This window comes from Sinocyclocheilus rhinocerous, unplaced genomic scaffold, assembly GCF_001515625.1.
Source record: "Sinocyclocheilus rhinocerous isolate Xijiao unplaced genomic scaffold, SAMN03320098_v1.1 scaffold605, whole genome shotgun sequence".
NCBI lineage: Eukaryota > Metazoa > Chordata > Actinopteri > Cypriniformes > Cyprinidae > Sinocyclocheilus > Sinocyclocheilus rhinocerous.
Genome location: NW_015661612.1, coordinates 1,960,634 through 1,986,041, shown reverse-complemented (window position 1 = coordinate 1,986,041; position 25,408 = coordinate 1,960,634). Strand labels below are relative to the sequence as shown.

At 35.6% G+C, this 25,408-nt stretch overlaps 1 protein-coding gene across 1 annotated transcript in view; it reads left to right on the top strand.

Moving 5' to 3' along the window:
• The window catches only part of LOC107726463 (rho-associated protein kinase 2-like), a 31,057-nt gene extending 12,337 nt beyond the window's left edge, over positions 1-18,720 (top strand). The window contains exons 8-34 of the mRNA XM_016536053.1: positions 28-131; positions 2,193-2,343; positions 3,407-3,491; positions 3,895-3,983; positions 4,416-4,464; positions 4,578-4,713; positions 5,211-5,302; positions 5,810-6,056; positions 7,711-7,817; positions 7,930-8,089; positions 8,570-8,730; positions 9,054-9,238; positions 9,471-9,540; positions 9,662-9,765; positions 10,162-10,348; positions 10,488-10,581; positions 10,690-10,784; positions 10,918-11,100; positions 11,206-11,371; positions 11,703-11,903; positions 12,732-12,799; positions 12,885-12,973; positions 13,848-13,926; positions 14,022-14,286; positions 15,515-15,791; positions 17,487-17,568; positions 17,945-18,720. Of these exons, the coding sequence (XP_016391539.1) occupies positions 28-131; positions 2,193-2,343; positions 3,407-3,491; positions 3,895-3,983; positions 4,416-4,464; positions 4,578-4,713; positions 5,211-5,302; positions 5,810-6,056; positions 7,711-7,817; positions 7,930-8,089; positions 8,570-8,730; positions 9,054-9,238; positions 9,471-9,540; positions 9,662-9,765; positions 10,162-10,348; positions 10,488-10,581; positions 10,690-10,784; positions 10,918-11,100; positions 11,206-11,371; positions 11,703-11,903; positions 12,732-12,799; positions 12,885-12,973; positions 13,848-13,926; positions 14,022-14,286; positions 15,515-15,791; positions 17,487-17,565 (3,523 nt within the window). The 3' untranslated portion in view covers positions 17,566-17,568; positions 17,945-18,720. The remainder of the gene's footprint in view (positions 1-27; positions 132-2,192; positions 2,344-3,406; positions 3,492-3,894; positions 3,984-4,415; positions 4,465-4,577; positions 4,714-5,210; positions 5,303-5,809; positions 6,057-7,710; positions 7,818-7,929; positions 8,090-8,569; positions 8,731-9,053; positions 9,239-9,470; positions 9,541-9,661; positions 9,766-10,161; positions 10,349-10,487; positions 10,582-10,689; positions 10,785-10,917; positions 11,101-11,205; positions 11,372-11,702; positions 11,904-12,731; positions 12,800-12,884; positions 12,974-13,847; positions 13,927-14,021; positions 14,287-15,514; positions 15,792-17,486; positions 17,569-17,944) is intronic.
• Positions 18,721-25,408: the final 6,688 nt, after the last annotated feature.

Sequence of the window (25,408 nt, the reverse complement as noted above, 5' to 3'; positions counted from 1 at the left end):
TGCTGACCAGTGTTTTGCTATGTTCAGGGAGGTGAGGCTTGGCCGTTCTGGAGTGGATGAAATAAAATGTCACCCCTTCTTCAAGAACGATCAGTGGACCTTCGACACCATACGAGACAGTAAGCCTCTGAGTGTGAGTGTGGCTGATCTGTGATCATGATTGTGAAAGTCACATTTACTCATGATAATTATAGCCAATTAATTATCACTACTTATAACTATTAAGTCAATATTATTCAATTACTGTAACATTATGCATGTGCAGAATAATAACAGTATACAGTAGATATCTAGAGAATATACTGAAGTCTTGCATTGGTTCATATCTTGCGTCATTCATATATGATCAGATTATGGATATGGGGTTTTGGAGCACAGCTTTTAAATTTCCTGAAATTGCTGCTCATATTTTTCTCCAGACAAATGCAAACATTAATTTCACACTCTCATGTTATGCTTCTGAGAAAGCCATTTCAGTCATGCATACATAGTCTTGTATTTACTTTGTGCTGAAACCTTCTTTATTGTGGTTTCTACTCACTGACTGTTTTATTGATATATAATTACAACTGATATAACTGACCTGTTTAGATGTGTTTGTCTTGTTAATCATAATATATCTTGGCTTAATTGATGTATATTTCTCCATGAAGCATAATTATGGGATGTGATGAAAGAGCAAAGTGTGATGTTTTATGTCATCAGTATTTCATTTTCTTTTTTTCTTAGTTTTGTTTTGTTCAGTAACATTGCTCTCTGCTGTGTTGTGCAGTGTGGAGGAGTGATGTGCTCCTGTTAAGGGGTGTGGTGTTTGGGACAGGGTTACGGGGTATGGGGTTGGTTTCAGTAAGGGCGGAACCCAACATGTGGCCCGTACACAGTTACTAATGAGAGAAGAGCTTCAAAACAACAGAATTGGACTCGTTTTCTCCTCCTCTCTCTGTCCCTTGCTCCAGTGATGCCCAAATGCACATACTGTATTTGCTTTCTCTCTGCCTCCACAATAGTCTGTTATTAGCAGTGCTATCAAGGGGCATTCTGGGAAACTAAGCAACATCATCCATGTATCTGATTCTGTATAGTGTGGTGTTGCCATATGGCAACATATAATTTTCTTGCTATTCAGAATAAAATACAGCAGACTGTGTTTTTGCAAAGAAACGGATTAGATTTTTTTTCCAAGACTGTTTTTCTTGCACACACGCTGACATGCTTTATCTTTTTTTTTTTGCTATATCTTTGATAAGTTTAATAGATGTTTATGTCTGACTCTAAATTGGGTTTACAGTATATTGAAATAAATATGGATGTTTGGAAATATGGAAAAAAGTATGGATGTGTGATCCAGAGAAGCGCAACTCTATACTACAGTGGAATTGCAGTAATGCATTTCCTCGTTGAGATTTTTTTATAGATCAGAGTTCTTATTGACATTACTGCAGTTATTTATTCATTTATTTGGAATTACTTGTATTAATATATATTGTGTTTATTCATTAAAAATAGACAACTGACTCTTAACAATGAAGATAAACTAGACTTTAAAGATCAAGATATTAAGATATTAAAGGATAAAGATAATGATTTGCTTAATTTGAGTGTGTAGGAGTGCCAAATGGATAAATATAAAAATTCATAAAGTAACCAACCCATATAGTAACCTAAGAATTTTGTTTTTCAAAAAAATCTCTGTGTTTGTCTTTGGAATTAATTAAATGAATGCAGTTTTTTTCAATGTTTGGACATAATGTGGATTATAGAGGAATACGGTTTTAAACGTTTATTTATTTTTTCTCGTATATGTATTATATCCTCCTCTAATTCCAAAACTAAACTTAAAGCACAAAGATCCAGCCATCTCTGTCTGTTTTCTTTTGGCTGTGGAGAGTTTGAATGCAGCCCGTCCCCAATAGATGTTTGACACATGTTCTCCCAGTGTTCTCAGCACGTTCGCTCCAGAAGCAGGGAGTGTTTTGGATGTGTAAGTGAGCATGAGCGTGTGTGTGCACAGTAGGTAGTGAGTAAGCACCGGCCAGCTTGGAAAGTCATACATGCCACTCCTCCCTTCAGTACAGTATCTGCTTTGTGTGCTACACACACTGAGCCTTTCACTGTGAGACTCTCTCACACACAAGCACTCAAACACGACACTATTTTTGCTAAAATCTTTTACAATATTCTCTCGTCTCCAGTGGTGCCGGAGCTGAGTAGCGATATTGACACCAGTAACTTTGATGATGATATAAAGGATGATCCGTTAGGAACCGAGACCTTCCCCCCTCCCCGTGCCTTCGCAGGGAATCAGCTACCATTTGTGGGCTTCACCTATTTCAGGGAGGACCAGTAAGTGTGAAAATGTGTGCGTTTTGTATTTCATTTGTGACAAGATGGATTCTGACAACGGAACTGTGGCTATTGAAATGTTGTATTATAATGTCAAATATTGTAACATTTTATTACAAATATTTGAAATTTTGTCTGACATAATGGTTTGTTGCATAATATGGCAATGCAATATAACTGACCTGTGTGGAAAAAGGATTCAAAAAGTCCCAACAGAGTTCCCACATCTTTTTGCCAATGAATTTCCATGATTTTTCCAGGCGTTCATGATTACGTCATAAAGATTGTAAGAGTTTTGCACTCACAAATAACAGTTTCTAGCATATGAAATATTTTTGACCTGAGCATAACTAGAAAATTATAAATTAAAACAACAACAACAAAAAAAAGCCATGACTTTTTTTTATTATGCCAGTATGGATATCACTTTTTTTTAAGAGTTTATATGACTGTAAAAAGATGTTTTACATTTTAAATTGGTTGTAAATGAATATCTACAGTAGATATAAATATCAAAAATGGTGAAATCGGAGACAGAAAGAGTTAAAAGCCCACTTTTCAGACACTGTAGCGCTGTTTGACTTTTACACGGGTATCTTGTTCTCTTCCACACATGCTCACTCACAGATGAACACTAAAGAGCTGTAAAACGACAGCAAGCTCCTGTTATGGATTGATAGAGACAGGATGTACAGTATTTTTGCATGATTATGGTAACCGTGAATGAGTGCTGTATTTGTTCCATCACAATTCCCTCCTTTTTCCCTTACCTTTCACTGTTTCCTCCCTCGCTTTCTCAGTTTCTCCAGTGTGGCTGAGTGAAGCCACATGGGCCGCTGGCTGAGTTGAGGAGATTGAATAGTTGCTTTGAGATTTTCTTTTTTTTCATTTCCTCTCTCCTTCTTGTTCCCTCTCTCTCTTTCTAACGTATTCTCCAAACTGTCTTTTTCATCTTGAATTGATTTATGAAATCTCAAAGTGTGTTGCTACAGAGTAAACAAGGACGGAGCTAGCAGAGAAGAGTGGAACGTTTACCGTAATGCTCTTTCTGTCTCTCTTTCAGATTGTTAAACCAAAACAATAAGTGTTCAGAAGAGGACTCTAGTGCTGAGAGTGTCAATGAGGATCATAACTTAAACCAAGCAGAGGTGCATATTTTTAAAAATAATATTACTGACTTTTATCATATTATTGATTAATGTTAAATGATAAACACTATAATATGAGTTGAACATATTTCTGGTTTTATGTTGATGAAGGGGTATTTGAGCCTTACTGATAGAGCTGTTAGCATACATAAGGCAAAAAAGTTTCGAGAATATTGCCCTATAATAGTGGGTGGCACAAAATTAGCACTTAGATTTCTAAAACAGATGCTTATATGACTTGTTCTGCATCAGAATTTACCACAACTTTTTTTGTGCCGTTACTCAACATAATTGGAGTGTTTCTCCACATTCTTTAGATAATTGCTGCTTTTAATAGAATGGAAAAACAACTTGGCGTCAGTTTTTTGTTGACTTTTCAAATGTGTTATGTGCATGTCCCTAGTCCAGTGACCTGCAGAGGAGGCTGAAAAAGTTGGAAGAAAAAGTCAAACATGAGATGCAAGCAAAGGAGGAACTGGAAAATAAAAGCAGGTACAAATACTCATTAACATACAGTGGGATCCAAATGTCTTTTGGATCCAAATAAGAACATACTTCTTTGTTATTTAATACAACTTTTTAAAAAGGATGTTACCAGCATAACAATTTAAATGGAAAGATGAATTAAAATTCAGAAATATTGCAGAATCATTTAATATTTCAATTTCATGTTGTCACAATGTTAATTTTGTTTAATTATTCTTTAAAAAAATTAAATTACATATTTGCGACCCCTGAATTTTGGATCCCACTGTATATAAACACACGCGCACACACACACACACACACACACACACACACACACACACACACATGTCTGTATGAAGGATAATGGATGTTTAAATCCAGAATTCTATTAAGTCAAATTCATAACATTATATATCTTAACTTACAATAAATGTAAACTGTGTTGTGTCTCAACAGAACAGCAAATCAGCGGCTGGAGAAGTTGTCCAAAGAGCTTGAAGAAGAAGTAAGACACAGGTTTAAATTGCGCTCACCCAACAAAAGCCATTAATTCAAAACCGTTCAGAAACAAAGTGCAGCTTTCTTCAAGCTCCTCAAGCTGTTTCTCTCTTGTTATAGGTGAATACGAGACAGGTGGTGGAAGACTCTCTGAGGGAACTGGAGAGAGAGAAGGCTTTATTGACGCACCAGCGTTCTCAGAGCATAAGAAAGGCTGGACTAGAAACAGACAGAAAGCGTCTGCTTGAGAATGAGGGTGAGAACAGCAGATAGAAACACACACCATTATGACTCTCAACAATGACATTTAATTCTGATTCATTTGAACAGCGAATACACCGAGTATTTACTAGGAGTTGGAAAAAAATCTATTCACTAATAATACATTGATATTAGTCTACAAGAAAGTCTACAAAAGTTTACAGTCTACAAAAAATTATGATCATAATTTGCTTTATACCTGGTGGGTCATTCCATCTTAGCCTTCAGTATTACTCAACATTCTTTGAATTACATGAGCTTTTCATGCTATATATGCTGCTTCAGATGCAGCTTCTGTGCCATTTTTTGTTTGTTAAATAGTGACTTTTTTATTAATATTGAATCTGTTACTGATATTCTTGATTCCCCAAAGCACTGGCCCAAAATTTCTACCCGGTTTTCTCAGTACTAACCTTCTCCCATCTAGAAAGTATTAGTTCTGCTCTGCTGATGTTGTGATGTTAACATATTTTGCATTTGTCTCTGCTGCAGTGAGCAGCCTGAAAGAGCAGCTAGCTGAACTGAAGAAGAAGAACCAGAACTCTCAAATCTCTGCTGAGAAGAACATTCACCTGGAAAGACAGGTGGGTCCCTGAGCAAAACTTTATCAGACCATTAACCTCAGAACAATAATTATTATTTAAATTTTCATGTTTTTTTTATAAAAATAAAATTATAAATATTTGAGGTTGGTTATTAAAATAAATGAAGAAATCCACCAATGGAACTAAATACTGTTATATTCAAGCCTGCTTATATTCTTATACATTTCTGAAGCCCTAAAATCACTTTAGCTTATACTACCGAACAAAAGTTTGGGGTCAGTAAGTTATTTATTTGAAAAGAAATCAAGAATTTTATTTAAAAAATATTTCTATTTCAAATAAATCCTGTTCTTTCAAACTTTCTTTTCATCAAAGAATCCCGGAAATAAATGCAGCCTTGAAGAGCATAATAGACTTCTTTCTAAAACATAAAAAAAAAAAAATATCTTACTGACCACAAACTTTTGGACAGTTGCATAAATTTGGTTTTGTTTTAGGGATATAATAAAAGAACAAAAGAGATTCTGATAATGAATGTGTTTTTAGTTGGAGGAGATGAATGCTACACTTCAGGCTGAGGTGGAGGAGTCCGAGCGGCTGAAGAAGGCCCAGGGCGAGGCGTTGAGACAGTCCCAGCAGCTGGATATCTCTCTCAGGGAGCTTCAGGAGCGTCTGGCCCAGCTGGAGAGCAGCCGGCAGGGTCTGGAACAGGAGAAACTGAGCCTGCAAACCTCACTGGAGGTGGAGAAGCGAGAGAGAAGCCTCGGCTCAGAGACTATCAATGACCTACAAGGTAAGTGCATGTGTGTCTATGCCTGTTTATGTTCATTAGACAGATGTAGCTGTGAATTAGCATCTACCGAGCTTCCTAGAAAGAGATTGTGTTACATTCTAGGGATCACACTTATGTGCAGGTCTATGTGAGTGACTGAAAGCAAACGTTTATGTTTGAGTGTGTAGTGGTGGTGTGGTCCTCGCTGAAAGACACACTGGGCTCTTGTCTGTTGGGCAGTGTTGTTGTGTTGTGGTGGAGCTGCCCGCAGCGAGTGTAAATATGAATAGTGTTATTTTAAGGTCAGAGGCAGGTAGCTGATGTTATGTCGCTGGACAGAGAAAAACAGGCAAACAAGAAATATCTCTTCTGTGTCGTGTTTTCAGTTTTGTCTATTAAATTTAAAGGATTTGTTTCTGCAGGTGCTTTTATCTCTGAGAGATTATTATTATTTAATTTAAGTGAACAGATTTTAACTACTTTAAAACTCATCATGCCTTCATTTATTTTTGCTACTTTCATATGCCTTTTATGTGAAGCTTTTGATATTTACCCCAGACTAAAGGCCTGGTCACACCAAGGACGATAACTATAAAGATAACGATAAAGTTATAGTTCTAAAAATCGTTCTCAACATTAAAGAATGGCAGAGTCCACATCACAGCTATAACGATAAAGGCACAGAGAAACGATATCGTTGGAATCACTTTCAGAACGATTTTTTCTAGCTGATGAACGATAAAAACATTGTCAGCCAGTCAGAATCAATCTTGCTATAACGAGTTTGAGAATTTAAAGCGGCAGACGAGCGTGCACTTAGAATAAACCGACGATATCGTCCGCTGGTGTGGACGCTAATATAGTTATCTTTATAGTTATCGTTCTTGGTGTGAACGGGCCTTAAGACTTTAAACTTAAAATATGAAAATTCCAAGCTAAACAAACATAAATAAACAAAACCATGAAATAAACAAACCATAAACAACAAAATATTTATTGTGTGCAAATCATTTATATCCGTTTTTTAAATTATTCTAAAAAAAATTCTCAAATTACAACTGTCCCTCATTCTTTTCCACCATGACAAATGATTTTGCCACAAGTTTTATCAAAAATTATTTTAGGATTATGTTTGAGATGAAGTATGTAATACATATGAAGAAAACAAAGAAAAGTCAAGGTCATTTGTCATGTTATTTCAAAAGTCAAATAAATTAATAATACGGTAAAAAATATTATATTAATTTTAGGTAAATTTTATCAATTTTTATTCTGACAATACTTAAAATATAATTGTCACCACAAAATAATAACAATAAAAACATTTGAAATGAAAATGATTAGTTTCAAAAAAATGTTAGGAAAAGACAAAGTAAAAAAATTAAAAAATATAATTGATTTGTTAAATCAAATGAAAAATGGTGTGTCTGATTGGTCCAGACGCTACAATAACTACCAAGAGTTTGAAGTGTTTTATAAGAATTTATTTTCTAAAGGTCCACAGGGTCAAAAGTGCCTGTAGAAGAAACACCCATTTATGGTTTTTATGGTTTGAAGTTTAACATTTAATATTGACTTGAATTCCTGACCTTTGACTTCAACTTCGGTCTTGTGTTTTTACCTGCTTGTCTTTCTTGCAATTTCATTTTTATTTCTATCTTTCTTTCATTTTCAGGCCGTGTCTCTGGACTGGAAGACGAGTTAAAGCACATAAAGAGTTCTTTATCAAAGGCTGAAGCAGAGAAAAGACAGTTACAGGAGGATCTCACTGCCCTGGAAAAGGTGTGTGTGTGTGTGTTTTAGCAAGAGACTGAATGATTCTCAGCACATGATGTGTGTGGTTATGTCTATTTTTGTGAAAAAACCCTATTAATGTTGTCCCCTTCACCCATAGGAGAAGAGCAAGCAGGAGATCGATCTCTCCTTTAAACTCAAAGCCATTCAGCAGAGTCTGGAGCAGGAGGAGGCAGAGCTTAAAGCCACTAAAGCCAGATTGGCCGACAACAACAAAATCAACCAATCCATCGAGGAGGCCAAGTCTGAGGACCTGAAAAGTAAAATGACACGGCTGACTCTAATTTAAAAACTCTAAAAACATGTATATGTGTACAAATTTCACTACAAATAAAAATAAAATAAAATAGGGGAGTGCAGTTTAGAGTGAGGGGGAAAAAATGGTTACCTAAGGTGCCCATTCATTTACTCTGGGGAAAGTGCCCAATTTCCTCTCTTAAAACAAACCTGGAATGCATATAAAACAGTTGTTCAAAAGAAATTCGAGACATAATTTGAACTCACAACAAAAAACTTGAGAATTTAATCTTTATAGGACATCATAAACTTGCCTGGCAAGATTTACATGATTCTTTTGGAAGTGCCTTACATTTAGCCCTGGATGAAAACAAAATATTTTCCTCATTTCAAAATGACTTTTCCATTTTTTGTGTTCTAGCTGAGTAAATCTTTCCAAAGTATGTAGTACAAGCCTTTGGCTCGTTCAGAGTTTGGTTATGCTGTGTGTGTTTGTGTGACAGATATGGAACATAAGCTGCTGGAAGACCGATCAGCGAAGCAACAGTTGGAAAACAGACTGATGCAGTTGGAGAAGGAAAACTCAGTATTAGACTGTGACTACAAGCAAGCCAAACATGAGCTTCAGGAGCTCCGCTCACTCAAAGAAAAACTCACTGGCGAGGTACACCTATCTGACTGTTCTTCTTGCCTGACTGTAGCTGTCTATCTGTCTGATGTCTGAATTTTAATTGTTTAATTAAATTGTTTTAATTATGTCACACTTTATGCTTTGTAATATGTTTTATATTTGCTCATATTTTCAGCACTTCAGCACTATTTTTGGAACATATTTCTGGACAAAACTTAATTGATAAAAAAAACGGAAACATATTACACACAATTAAAAATGAAAGGCATTTAAAAAATACATATATGCATCACATGGTCTGTGGAGAGTCCAAGAAATAAAATCCAGCCTTGTGTGTGTGTGTGTGTGTGAGACAGATGGAGGTGCTGAATGTGCGTGTGCAGCAGGAGACTCAGAAGAAGACTCTGTTTCAGGCAGATTTCAGTGTACAGAGGCAGGAGATCAGCACACTGCGCTCCTCTGAGAAACAGTTCAAACAAGAGCTCAACCATCTGCTGGATCTCAAACTCAGCCTGGAGAAACAAAATCAGGAACTACGCAGGTGAGTTAGGGTTGCTGATGGATGATATGTACTGTATATTCCAGTGATGTTGTTCTTCTGTGTCATTGTCTTTATACAGTAGTTGTGGAATGCCACTATTCTCATAGAATTAGAATGATTATTAAAACTTATAGTTATCGCTCTTTAACTCACAAAATAAGCATAATAATGCATAGCACACGCATATATTATGCATGCAATAAAAAGGTCTCTTTTCTCTGTTTCCAATCAGGGAGAGAGAAGAAGCTGACAAACAGCTGAAAGAGCTGAAGGACCAGTTGGAGGCAGAGCAGTACTTCACAGTATGTCTGACAGGCTTTAACATATTTTGTCAGTGAATGTGTGGAGGGATGTAGTTGGGTTGGTTTGTGTATCTGTGTCCTCATATTTGTTTTGAAATAAAACGTTTTTCCTTGATTTCAGAAACTTTATAAAACTCAAATTAGAGAGCTGAAGGAGGACAGTGATGAAAAGGCTAAACTCTACAAAGATGCTCTGCAGAGAATAGAGGACCTGCAGGAAGAGAGGTGTGTATTTGCACACAAGTATTTGCTATTGAAACAGGATGGCGTTAAAATGTAGCTTTACGATTGAATAAAATTGAATAATGTAAAATTGGAGTTTCTTGGCTTTTGGTCCTTGTCTATTTGGCTTTGAAGCCATCTATATGCTAGTGTATTCCACATCACAGACAGAGTGCCTCCTAATGGAACATCACAGTTGAGCGATATAGGCACAGCTTTTTCCCAGTAAGGAGAAAGAGCAATATGCATTTTGCACAAGGCTAGATGAAAAGTGATGTAAATAGATATTTGTATAGTTAGTTAAAGATGAAGGAACAGATAATAAGTTGTATGCATGGATTTCTTACAGTACACTGAATTCCTGTTCATATACAAACTGGTTTGTGTATGTTTATATAGGGACTCATTGGCAACCCAGCTAGAGGTGAGCCTGACAAAGGCAGATGCCGAACAGTTGGCGCGCTCCATCGCTGAGGAGCAATACTCAGACCTGGAGAAAGAAAAGATCATGAAGGAGCTGGAGATCAAAGACATGATTGCCAGACACCGGCAGGAACTAAGCGAAAAGGACAGTACCATCAGCTCGGTGAGAATTAGAGCGAGTATAAGAATGTATTTATTTAATAATTATTAATATATAATAAATATGAATTAATCTGTGCTCACAACATAAACATTCATTCATATGAATTAATTACAATTTGTAATCTTTTGTGTTATACCAGCTGGAGGAATCGAACCGCACACTGACTGTGGATGTTGGCAACCTGGCTAATGAGAAAGAAGAGCTCAACAATCAGCTCAAACACCTACAGCATAGTGAGTAGGCTGCTGAATGCCACTTAATAATAATATAATAATATGAATGGATTGATGTTATAATGTTCATATATATGTGCTGTAACATTTATAAATGTGTATACACAGAGCTAGATAAGTCCAGAGAAAAAGAAAAACAGATGAAATCTTTGATCCTGTCCTTTGAGAAGCAGATACAGTCTGAGAGAACCCTCAAGAGTCAGGTGTGTTTGGCTTATTTTAACCAAGAGTTTATAACTACAGTATACATGTACATGTTACACCATTGTTCTGATAGCTTAAAATAGATGTTATCAGCATGTCTCAGGTAAATCTGATCAAATGTTTGTATTGTAGGCTATAAACAAACTGGCTGAGGTTATGAAGAAGACAGATGTCAGGCCGCAGCAAGGCAACAACACTGACATCCGCAGGAAGGAGAAGGAGAACAGACAACTACAGTTGCAGCTCCGCACTGAGAAAGAAAAACTCAACAGCACCATCATTAAATACCAGAAAGAAATCAATGAAATGCAGGCTGTGAGTGACATTACATATATTTAAAAGAAATGTAACTACCAGAAAACCTAGCCACCTTTCTGCATACATATATAAAGCACACATAAAGTGTTTCTCTGTTTGCAGACGTTGGCAGAGGAGTCTCAGGGGCGACTGGAGATGCAGATGGCCCTGGACAGTAAAGACAGTGATATTGAGCGTCTGCGCTGTCAGCTCACTTCTCTCAGCATTCATTCTCTGGACAGCATCAGCAGCACCGGCAACGACCTGGAGGGTGATGACGCTTATCCAGGTATCTATCTATCTATCTATCTATCTATCTATCTATCTGTCTGTCTGTCTGTCTGTCTGTCTGTCTATCTATCTATTCATTTTTTTATATTTTTCCCCCGATTATCCACTGACTCTAGAACACATATAATCAATACGTAACTGCCACTGTTTTTCTCTTTTACCTGTTTTCCATTTCACTCTATCTTTCTTTTTTGTTTACTTCTCCCCCTTTTTTTTAATGTTCCTTTCTTACCCTGGTCACAGTGGCATACTAAATTTATGCATCCTTTTGCTTCTTTTCCTTCATTCTTCGTTCACTCTTTCCCACTCTCACCGTGATGCCGCTGTAGTGCGCATCACACACTCACACACCTCGGAGTCTATGTCCTTCACATACCAACGAAGCTCCAAGTCAGTGTGTATTGATACCCGGCCATGCCGGATCGTTCCTCGGTTCCCCTCCGACTCAGAGGAAGAGGAGGATGAGGAAGTCGAGTGGGGGCAAAGGCCCGCCCTCACATATGAGAAACCTACTGACCAAGAGTCTGCAGGTGACCCTGCATGGAAACAAATCAGCACGCATACTGCCCCTTGCTCTCCTTTACTTTCATTCAGTGTGGAGTTCAAATACTAAACACCTAGACATTTTGGGGCATGAAAGAGCCTATGAAGCCGAAAAATGCTGTCTAGGTAGGCAGCTCACTAGGTCAGTGATTCCCAACTAGGTGTACACATACTGTACTCCAAGCAGGTAATTGGAAATGTTTATATTTTGCTTTGTTAAAACAGGTTTATCCTATAAAAATGGCTTTGTTTAACCTATAAAAATAATGACTTTAAAACACACAAAAATAAACGATTAAAAACTTTTTTAAATTAATTAATTTATTTATTTATTATGTATTATTGTAATTAATGGCTTAACACATTGAGATATTAAAAACTCACATTAATAATTGTGATGCTCGTAGCAGAATATATGTCCTCTACAACAGTTCTGGTCTGATGTTGATGAAGAGGTAACTGCTGATGGGGCTATTGGGGTACATAAGACAAAAAGGTTGGGAACCACTGCATTATGTTTTGAAACACAGCCACACTTTCCAATATGGTGTGATGCTCATTAGATTTTCCATAATTTTGCACATAATCACACTGATCACCATGTGTGTTTTTTGAAACTCCAATAACACTACTAAAACATTTTGATTCCAGGAGACCTCCAGTACTGGTTTGCATTATGCACCTGGGAAAGACGTTTTTGAAGACTTAAAATTGCTTGAAGAAAAATGAATCTGCTTGGGTCATTTTCAGTTTGACAAAACCTGTAAATAATTATTGAATTTGTAAAACACTCTTCTGTTTTTCTTTTACCACAGATTCTAGTCTTGAGGGATGGCTCTCAATGCCTACCAGAAACACCAAACGGTTTGGATGGGAAAAGAAGGTAACGGTTTAGACATACATTCTCACATGTCACAACAAAAAACCCTCTCTGATCATCTGTGCGTGTATCTCTGTGTAAATTGCAGTATGTGGTGGTAAGCAGCAAGAAGATCCTGTTTTATGACTCAGAGCAAGACAGAGAGCAGTCCAGCCCATTCATGATTCTAGACTTGGAGTGAGTTTGAAAACTTATGTAAATTTAAAATGTGTATATTTGAAACGGTGTTATATTAGTATCATTGAGATATTATTATAATTTTTATTAATATTTTTAGTTTATTTTTATTTTTTCTTCAATTTCATTTTTATTTTAGTTAAAGTTTTAGTAATTTTGTGTTTTTGCCATTTTTATTAATTTTTTATAAATATGTCTACAGTTTTTATTACTTTTTATTTCAGTTTTAGTCATTTTAATACATCAAGTTAAACTAAATGAAAATGTGAAAAGTTGCCATGGCAACTAGTTAAAAAAAATGTCTAAGGTTTTTTTTGTTTTATTTTAGTTAAAGTTTATTTTGTTTCAAGTAATGAATTTTAATTTTTAATCGTTTTAGTTTTAACCCTGATTTCAATTGCATATAACATTTGGATTACACAGGCTGAACATAAACTAATAAACTTGTGTGATGCATATTCGTCTGCCATACATAAATGAAACGCATAAGATTTCTGCATATTTGTTTATTTTTTTAATAAACTATTTGCATCTATTAGATTTTTATTTTCAAATTGCTTAGAATCAGCATAAATCTGTTAATTGTGAAAAGAATTAAATTAATTTAATAATAATAAAGAATATGAACGTGATTAAAATATGGCTTAAAATGTGAAACAAATTGGATTTATTGATAAATATATAAACCTGGATGTTGTGTATTTTTAAAGTTTATTCGTTTATGTTATTACTCTGTAATCCAAATGGATGAAAATTTTATATGCTAAAAATCATAATACATACTACATACACCGTCAACATTTAATTAACATTTACTGCTCTGAACAGCATTAGCCAACCCATTTATTTTTCTGCCTTCTTTTTCCCCTCTTAGCAAACTCTTCCATGTGAGACCTGTCACTCAGACAGATGTGTACCGCGCAGACCCCAGAGAAATCCCACGCATCTTCCAGGTAACATGCTTAATTTGTCCCTCCAGGAAATGTTTTATCATTCTTTGAGATTAATCTTACCAAACTTCAGCTTTCTTCTTCTGTTCTGTCTGTAGATATTATATGCCAATGAGGGAGAGAGCAAGAAAGAGGAGCTTGCTATGGAACCCTTATCAGCAGCTGAAAGGTCGTCGTTTATCCCACACAAAGGTCATGAGTTCGTGCTTACGCTTTACCACTTCCCCTCTAGCTGTGAAGCATGTCCAAGGCCTCTGTGGCATGTCTTCAAGCCCCCACCAGCCCTGGAGTGCAGGCGCTGCCGAATCAAATGCCATAAAGACCACATAGATCGCAAAGAAGAGGTCCTAGCTCCTTGCAGAGGTCAGGAGGTCACACTCACAAAGCACTAAAAAATTCTAATTTATATTACTGTCTGTAGCTTGTTATACACATTAGAATTTAGCATTTTTGCTACTGAAATGAAATATTAATTAAAATATAGATGTTATAAATTCCTTTGATTATTTATTAAAACATTTTTTAAATATTAAATTATTTTAAATATGTTATTATAATATAAATAATAATTATTGATATATTACAGCCACATATTCATAAAAAATTCTAATATAATTAATCGTCAGATATATGTAAATGATAAAATTATAATTGTTAAAAAAATTGAATTACTATCAATTTTATTATTATTATTATTATTATTACATTTTATGTATTTATTTATTTACACTACCATTTAAAAGTTTGTGGTCTGCATGTATTTGATAAAAAAAATGTAGTAATATTGTGAAATATCATTACAATTTAAAATAATTCTCTATTTTAATATATTGTCAAATGTATTTTATATCTGTAATAACAAAGCTACATTTTCAGAGGCCGTTACTCCAGTCTTCAGTGTCATTGCTTATTATCAATGCTGAAAACAGTTGGCCTGCTTAATATTTCTGTAAACCATTATTATTTTGTAACCATTATACACTGAACAAAATTATAAACGCAACACTTTTGTTTTTGCCCCCATTTTTCATGAGCTGAACTCAAAGATCTAAGACTTTTTCTATGTACACAAAAGGCCTATTTCTCTCAAATATTGTTTACAAATCTGTCTAAATCTGTGTTAGTGAGCACTTCTCCTTTGCCGAGATAATCCATCCACCTCACAGGTGTGGCATATCAAGATGCTGATTAGACAGCATGATTATTGCACAGGTGTGCCTTAGGTTGGCCACAGTAAAAGGCCACTCTAAAATGTGCAGTTTTATCACACGAAATAGGCCTTTTGTGTACATAGAAAAAGTCTTAGATCTTTGAGTTCAGCTCATGAAAAATGGGGGCAAAAACAAAAGTGTTGCGTTTATAATTTTGTTCAGTGTATATTTTTTTCTTTTCTTTTCTTTTTACATTTACATTTACTTTACATATTCTTTTTAACATTATAAATGTCTTTACTGCCACTTTTTATGAATTTGATGCATCCATACTGACTCCAAATGTTTGTTTGTTTGTTTATTTTAAATATGGACTTTTGAACCTCCATATTGTGTATTTTAGATTGAAACTGACCTGTTTGGTTAATTTTTTTCTCCAGTGAACTATGACATGTCCACGGCGAAAGAGCTACTGCTGCTGGCCAACTCCACAGAAGAGCAGCAGAAATGGGTCAGCCGCTTGCTCAAAAGGGTCCCACGTAAACCTATAGCCCACTCCTCAAGCATAGCTATAGCTTCTCCCCCCTCCGAGGTTGCACCAAGTGGCCTGTCCCCTCAGCCCTCTCCTCACCTGTCAGCCCATTCATCCCCCAGACTTTCACACAGAGGAGCCGTCAAAGTGTATTCCACCCGACAGCAGCCCTCACCTAAGACCAGGTGAGAACCTCTCCACAGATCCATTTCTTACAAAGGAGCTTGGGAATTATGGAGAATTATGTTACATGGAGATACACTGTCATTTGAGGTTGAAATATGATTTTTAAAAGCAGTGGTTCTTAACCAGGAGGTGAGGCCCACTAGGGGGCCTCGGCAAACTTCCAAAAGGGACCGCAGAATATTAAATTATTGTTGAATTATATAAAATGTGTATATATTTAATTCTAATAATAGTTGATATTAATGTTAATTTTAATTATCTTAATTAAACTGCTAAAAAATAAAATTAAGATAGAAAATGAATCATATTTCTTACTTCTCTTAATAATTATTGTTTTTATAGAAGAACATACAGTTCTTGAAACATCTGGAATCGCAAATTGATTTGTGATTAATTTACCTATACTGACACTCACAGTTTCTGTTAATAATATATTATAGTTCTGTTAATATGATCATTTGTAGGGGGCTTGTGTCATTAGTTAGACCACAGTTTTGTGTTAAGGAGGCTGATATTTTATCATTGTTTGACAACACAGCTCTTCCATGAACATTTGAATGCGTAATTCATAACTATTTATACAAAGTCACTTTCTATAATCATAAAAAAATCTTCTTTCCTGTTTCCTACTTGCACATCTGTACTAGCTTGAACTCTTCTGCTCAACTTTTGAAAAATGTGTATTGGAGCATTGCTAATGTGGTTGCTTCTTATATTTGCTCTTTATATGCAAGTCGCTTTAAATACAAGCATTTGTTAAATTAAAAGAAAAAATCACCCAAAAATAAACTTGTATAGACTACTTACAGTAATTTGATGTTTTTTGTACATTTTTGGAGCTTGGAAGTTGGAGTCACTTTGGGAATAAAGTGTCATAAATTCTTAAAAATTCTATATTTGTTTTCTATGAGGAAAAAAAATTACATACAGGTTTGGAACAAAATGAAAGTGAATAAATAATGGCAACTTTTTCATTTTTGGGTGAACTTCTGCTTCAATCAATGTAAATGTAGATGCTCCAGGTCATGGTGCTGTCATATGTTAACCTGGCACAATAAGTTAGATTTGGCTGTGAAGTTGCACAGGTTCTCAGTAGCTTACATTATAATGCTAACCTTTTATAGCCCTGGCCCCATGCTCCGTATCATTCTTCATTGACCTGTTCACCTTTGACCTTTCACCTTCCCCACTTGTGCTTATGTGTGGAGAGTAAGTACACTGCATCGCTGCTTATCGCCCAGGTGTTCTGCTTGCATGTGCTGCCCTGAAACATCACGTTTGGCTGTCTGTTCTGTTCTCTGTATGCATCTAAAACAGCACAGATCTTCTTTGCTTGAGAGTAAATACTAAAAAAAAAACACCCACTAACAATGCAATCTCTCTCTTCTCTCTTTTAATTCCATAATATTGGCATCTATTTCTAACTGAGCTGTGACTTTTTCAACACAGTATCTGATTAAATGTTCCAATAAGAAAAAAATGAATATGAATAAATGAATAGCTGCCAAAAAAAGTTAACTGCAAATACAGAGCTGCATCTGTCATTATCACATCTTTTTAAAACTTAAAGAAAAACCTTATTGCATTTATTTTGCATTGCATAAATTGCATTTATCTGTATACTTTCAGTTAAGCGTGGGTGGCCATAATTTTTTACATTGACTTTGAGGCCGAATGACTCCTCTTTGTTCCAGATTGCTTGAGTTGGGCCTGAAGGACTGGGGTTGGTCTCTTGATGTTGAAATGGATGATGACGATGTATTAGACTTCTGAGGAGTTGAGTTTGTTGGGTAACCACAGTGGTGCCTTAGCATGTATTTGTGTCTGTGTTTATGCTGTGGCTTTAAAGGTGTTTTTTGAAGTATGGCATTAAAAAGCGCATTTTATTCTCACTGTGAGGTACTATAACTAGGGCAGGTTTTGATATTGATATTGTGTTTGATGCACTAATATGAGTGTGCATGCATGTGTGTAAATGTTTGGCTGAATTAAAATATGTCTGGCTTAGTTTGATCGAATAAGGTGGATCTGAAAACTGATGGTGTGGTGGTGATGCTGTTGTGTGTGGTTGAATATAGAATGGGATGTGAAATGACTGCCATATTTGAGTTTTGCATTGACCTGAACCCTCTCTCCTCTCTTTTAATTTCAGTTAACCTTGGTGAAGGTTGGATAGGTGATAATCCATCTGGAAGCAATGAAAGCGGAGAATGTCATAGTGTTCTTTTTGGCAAATGGCAGGACTTCGAAGTGCCAAACTCCACAAGTATAAATGACTGGGGAAAGGGGGGGTGGGGTCTAATATTTAACACAGAACATGCCATAAATCACCTAAAGGGTGTAGTTTCAATTTTAAGTCGTTTTAAGCGTGTTTTATGTCTTCCTAGACTATACAATTCTTCAAAAAACATTTTTAAGTAAAAGCATTTTAAACTTCGGAAGTTATTTTTGGTTTCCTTGCAAGGTTGTCAGTACGTGTGACTGTTTGCCTGAGTGTGTGTTTGAAACAGAATATATACTTCAGCTCTGCAATTACATGATCATCTGAATTTATATACTCAAGTATTATATCTATTTTTGTTAGGAAAAACAGATAAATATTTAGTGACAGATTATATTTTTATCATGCATTATATCAAAGCACACTTTTGAAAAATGCTTTTCAAAGAGCATTACTTAGTTGTTTGCCTGAACTATCTGCTCAAAATATATGCATTATTGAAGACTGATATTACATGATGCAAGGATGCAATCCGTAGCACATTTTAGCATTTTATTAATTGCTGTGACAAAAATTAGATACAACCTGTATCCATAGTGGAACATGAAGACCTCCGGTCCAAACATTTTCTGTATTTTATCATTTTGTCACTGACAAACTGTTGAAACATTGTGAAATTGTTAATAAAAAAGATTTATTTGATGGAAGACCTATGACTCCTTACGTGTGATGATGGGTAACTAAAATGTTGAAATATTAGATTATATTCACTGAGGCACTGTAAAAATTAAGAAAAAATGTGAAAATATTATTTTATGTAATAAGATATGTTGCCATTGTCATTTACAAAGAGTTAAAGAAGCATGCTTTTTGGTGGTTGTAAATGATTCACAAGAATTGATTAATATAATCCAATGTTGCATAAGCATTTAAACCAAATGTTGACCTGGAAAATCCTTGATTGCATGTTTACCAATGTAATATGTGATTTAGGTTATAAAAGCAGAATCAGCTCTGCATGAAAAATGAGTTCAAGACTAGACAGTGTATTCTTATTTCTGTCATAAATATGTACAGCTATTATTTCCTAACACTTGCACTGCTACACAGCTGCTTTGCTTATGTGCAGAGTGTTTCACACCCAGGAAAATGCAGACTTGTCTTCAGATCCGATGAGGTCAGTGTCATTTGTGTCTCTGTTAACTTCAAACAGTTACCCAGCAAGGCCTTCCCGGGTAACACTACAGGCCTCAGTGTCCACTTCAGCAATTTAAGCTCCATAACATCTGATGACCTGAGGATCTTGTCCCATCTGAGGTGACTCATTCTGATCAGAAACCAGCTGCGTCCATTACCTGCGGACCTGCTTTTGGGCCTGTCTAATCTTTATGTGCTTGACCTTACAGGTAGTGTGTGTGTGTGTTTACTTAAAGGGGTCAAATGATGCGATTTCAATTTTTCCTTTCTCTTAGTCATTATAATCAGTAATTATGTCCCCACTGGTTGCAACAAATGCCTCGTTTGTAATGGGTTTTATTGGTTTTGTCTCGTCGGTCCGGGACACATGGAAACCATAGACTGTATGATGGAAACACAGTATGGTAAGGGGCGTAACATTTCTGTCACACGCTTGAGGTATTCATCCAATCACAACACACTTGATAGCTGGCCAATCAGAGCACACCTCGCTTTTTCAGACCGATGAGCTTTGTAAAAATCGACACGTTTCAGAAAGGCGGGGCATAGAGGAGAAACAATAATGTACAGTATGTGGAAAATAATGTGTTTTTTTAACCTTAAACCACATAAACTCATTTCATTACACCAAATACACAAAATAATGTTATTTTTAGCAGCATCATATGACCCCTTTAACTAAAATTAGTTACAGTCCTCAAATTGAATCGACCTGTCTGTGTTTCTGCATCCCATAGAGACGGTCAGTCTGTCTGTGACTTTTCATTAGTAGTAGGGACTCTTTCTGAAGATTACGTCATTACTGTAGTAGGTGGTGACAAATTACTGGTTTTATGAGTATCAGGGATTTGTTCTATCAGGAGCTAAACAAGTGAGTCTTTTTGAGTGAGCTATCCAATCATTCACTAATTCGTTCAAAACCACTGATTCATTCATTAGCAAAACTAGCTTTTACGGCTGAATCTGGCCTTTCATACTACTATTGCTGAAATGATAAGAGTAGTTTTGGTAGTATATTTCATATTCAGTCTCTATGGTGAGTTACTGAATCACTAAATTTGCATTCCTGAATTCACTCAACCTATTTGTTTAAAAAGGCTGACTTATTTAGAAAGTAGTTCACCCAAAAATTAAAATTCTGTCATCATATAATCTATTTCTATACTATGGAAAAAAAAATACTCTGAGAGTCAATGGGGACCAGAAACTGTTTGGTTACCAACATTCTTCAAAATATCATCATCTGTGTTCATCTAAACTCATATAGGTTTGGAACAACCTGAGGGTGAGTAAATGATGACAGAATTTTCATTTTTGGGTGAACTATCACTTTAAAGCCGTTTTCTCAATCTATTCTTTTAAAAACACTGAATCATTCAGGAACAAAACAATTATCTGCTTGATTCATTGGATGATTCTCTCAAACGATTCCTTCAAAACACTGAATCATTCAGGAATAACACCATTGTGTCAAGAAGACGCACAAAGATAGATTTGGCTTTGGCTTCGTTTGACAAGTTTTAGGTTGACAGAGCAAAAATAGTCAAAGTAGTAAGTGCTAATATTTTGTCTAAAAAGCAAGTTACTTAATATTATGTTAAGGATATGTTGCGTAAAAGCAATTTCACATTCCCAGTCGCTGTTTGGATTCGGTCCTAGGCTTCACTCACAAAGCCACAGACAGAACAAGCACTCTTGTACGTATGTGTGTTTGTGTATCGGTTAATAATAGCTTCTACCCTAATAGGTAACAAACTGACAGCTTTACCATCGCAAGTGTTTCATCATTCTCCTCTTGTGGAGCTCACACTCTCAGATAACCTGCTCTCCGAGATAGATGCTGGCTGTCTGTCAGTAAACAGCTCTCTCCAGAGGTTAGATTTGTCATCTAACAAATTCACCTAGCTACCCGTGGCCTTCCTGCAAAGACTGGAGAATCTGGAGAGCTTAGACTTCCAAAATAACCAGCTGGAGGAACTGACTCCTGGAGCTCTGACCTCTCTGACAAAACTTGAGGCTCTGTACCTGGAAAACAACAGACTGAAATCCTTAGATCCATCAGCCTTCATTGGTAATCCAAACCTTCACCAGATATTCTTGTGTGGCAACCGTTTTGAGAGGCTGCCTGCTAGACTTTTCCTTAAGCAGGACAAACTTGTTTTCCTTGACCTCAGAAATAACTACCTGCAAAACCTGACTCCAGGTACTGTGTATTGGATGGACGTTTGTATGCTGTGTTGTCTAGTAATCCATGGCACTGCAACTCCAGTTTGGCATATCTATGGCATTGGCTGCATATTAATGAAAAAAAAAAGACTTTTTCATCATGATAAAATCACTTGTCAAACACCTGAACACATGAAGGGTAGAAACATCACTGAAATTGCTGCTGCAGAGCTTGGGATCATATAATAAATCATATAATAAAAAACAAAATACATATTTTAAAACATACAGTCACAGATGTTTTTGAAACTTCTAAATATTTTATAAACTGGAATCTTAAAAATGTACTTTGCAAAATGATAATGCAATATTTACTATACTTTTGGGGGATATAATTATATCAGAGGTATATCTCTGATATGAAATTCTTATTTCATGATTTGTACATTACTTGGATAACATTGAGAAAAAAAGTTATTTTCTACTACTCCATCAAATTTCATATAGACCTTTAAAGTAAATGTTTCATCATGGAGTAGAAATTAAATTTTATTAAAAAGGTTTATTGTGCATGCATGTCCAATTGAATATTTTCATGTTTAAAGTCGGCATGAAACGGAAGTAGCGATTGTCTTGTTTTCTCTACTGTGACGTCTATCCTAGTGAAACGGCATCTGAAATGAGAGGGCGGGACTTGATTTCGTCCTTCGGGAATTGATTGGATCATTGGAAGTTGGGGCATTGCTAACATCCCGTTGTTTATCCCATCGTTTACCCCTCACATCACTAGAAGATGAGTTGTTTTGAGGGGGAGGGGAGATGAACGTTTTTGATTAAAGATTATGAGGGCACATGAATTAAAAAAAAAAATTATGAAGTGCACGGATAAATGATTTATAATAAACACTACAGTATTCCATTAAAAAATAAGAATTTTTTGATTTTTGATTTCATGCCGACTTTAAGTGAATTTGTGAATTACTCAAATGTGAAAATCTTCTCTATTTACAAATATTTTTGGAAAATAATTCAGTAAAATACTGAGAGTTCCTAATTAGCAGTCCAAATATAATATGTGCTTTTACAGAAAGAAAACCTGATGTTGGTCAGCAGAGGGCACTAAACTCTAATCAAAGTAAGTAGAGGTAGGCCTACATACTATATGTCCTGAGGGAAATGTGGTTTCAGAAAAAGTCATTACGATTTTTAAATGTGTACACCTGTCTTTATAACTGTTCTGTCTGTGATTGCTTTTATTAATGCATTACAAACTGTAATTTTACTTTATCTTTACCTCTCTCTCTCATTTTTGTTTTGTCTATCGATTTTTCTTCCCATTTCTCTCTGTCTCTGATGTAGTGTCCTCAGAAATCCCTAGTGTATCTTAGTAAAATGTGCCTTTGTGCATTGTAGAGATTTATAACTCCTGTGTACAAGGGCCATTTCCAGGGGAGGCTACTTATGGAAATTAAACTTTTTCATGAAGGTTATAAAGAGGATAGAAATGATCAGATCGTGCCCTTGTTCCAACTTCTGCCCACAGTTCCCCTAGAGAGAGACATTATGCTGGGGCTTTCAAAATGTAATTGATATTGCATTTTTATTGGTATGACATCACTGTAAAAGCACTCAAATGTATTTATTCAAGCAGGAAAATAGCATGGTGAGTTATGAATGGGCATGTACAGTTCCCATTAAGAAACCATAACAAATATAGAGAAAAATACTAAATTGATCTGACATGGTTGAAAGGATAAGTTATGGATAATGTAATAAGTTAAGGATAATGTAATGTAATGTTTACACTTTTAAACCTTCAAAAATGCAAACGGATGTGTGTCTGACCCTGTTTTCACCTTCTACATTGCATTAAGGATGTGAAGATTGGTTCAGTGTTCAATGCAGCATAATGAATTTTATAATTCCTCTGAGAGACTGACCATTACCTGAACTGTCTTTAACAATACTTTTCAGGCCACAAATCTCGTGCACTATTATAGCCAGAATAAACCTTTAGATGGTTTAAAGAGCTCACAGAGACTCACACAAAGATGCTTTGTGACCTTGAAGATCTCTGAAATTGACCAATAATGTTTTTAGGCCAATGATCATATATCATTGTTTAGTTGTTACAGTAAACAGTATTTACAATAACCATTAATTTTAAATTGACAGGAGATGTGGGATGTGACATAATATATAATGATAATGATAAAAGTTTGAGTATTCTTTTAGGAGAAATTTATGGTTATTCATTCAAGGCTATTCCACACTACCACTTAATCGATACTAAAAGCATTAATTCTAATGGAATTGTTCAAGATGAATTCCTCTCCATTTGCTTACATGTATGCATTAACAGTAAACTTGTAAAAAAAAAAAAAAATCAAAAGGTTATTTACTGAATTCATGCAGATCCTGACTATGATTTCTCCATAAATCAAGTACTTATATTTCAGAGTTTACTGTAGTTAATATTATATCTGAGTTGTGAATGTGAGTTCTCAGAAGAAGAATCGTCTTTTTATTTCAATGTCGAGTTGTCCTCGCGGGTTGTATACCAGAAACAAACTTACAACTCGTTCAGCGTAGTAACCTACGATTCTGATACGATTCACGAAACATATAACTCTTATGAACTGGTTCTTTTGAACAGTTTAATATTTGAAAGTTTTGAATTAGTCAAAGGAATCCTTCACCTCTGACTCAATTACTGAACTTTTTTTTTAACGATGAAAAATGTCTACATATGTAGGCTATATACTACAGTTCAAAGTTTTGAACTGATGAAAGACATGAAGTCAGATAATTCAAATAAAAGTCTGTTAACTGTCTATTCATCAAAGAATCCTAATTGTTTTTTTTTTTTAAGAATTCTCTTAAGCTACAGTGTCACATGATCCTTCAGAAACAGTGATGTTTCATTTCCACCGTTTCATTTCAACATTGATAAGAAAAAGAAATGTTTTTAATGATTTTTGAAGGATCCTGTGACGCTGAAGCTTAAGAGAAAGCTTTCAAAAAAGGAAACAAAATCTACCAACTCCAAACTATATATATATATATATACACAGTGAAGGCTGAGGTGCATCTGTAGACAAAAAAAAAAAAAACACTGTCTGAAACACTGATCCATTAGTGAAAAAGCTTTAAAAAGGTCATGCTAATTCTTTAAGAACTCTTTGCCAAAAACATTGTGCTCAAAATATTGCCCATATCCTGAGAGAAATATGATCATAAGTCTGCTTTATACCAGTAATTAATTATACAGAGTAATGGACCTGCTCCACTCTGGACCCGGCTTGCTCTGCCACTCATGGCCAATTTCCTTAATTAGGTGTCTGCTGTTAATGTAAGCACAGTATGTGAAATATATCTTCAATAAAATTGTGTCTTTTGTGGGGTCTTGCTCGACTGAAGGGCAGGAATGATGTAGACAGAGTGTGCCGCCATAAGATTTAAGAGCAGGGATTTACCAGGCTTTTCAATCTCAGCTTGTCTGTGCTGTTGTAAGGATGACCTTGCTGTTGTGAGTAGACTATAGTGTGACCGTCACTTCCTGTAATGTCGAGTGAGTCCTACCGGATTGAGATTCCTCACAGCAGCTGAGATGACATGAGGTGGTGAGGAATGGCTCTCTGAGAGCCACGTGTCTTTTTCATGCACTGAGGAGATATTGACTGCTAAACACTGCACAAATAACTTTAGTGGCATAATTTATATATGACTTGATGCCATCTGTCAACAGAAAGTTAAGTGTTTTACCATCCAGTTTATTTATATTCTCCTTCATGCTCTCATTTTTATCCTCATTTAGCAAACAGGGTGGCATAGCAGCATAGTTGAGTACCGTGAGTTTTTAATGTGGTTGTGGCGCATGGCCATCTACCCAATAACCAGCACTTAACGCTCTCAACATAATGAATTTTTTCATTGATTTCAGTCAGAGGTTGCTGTTTGCTAAGTCCACGCTGGTCTGGATGTTTTAAGTGCTTATTTCACTTTTAAAAAAAAACATGTATTATTTATTAA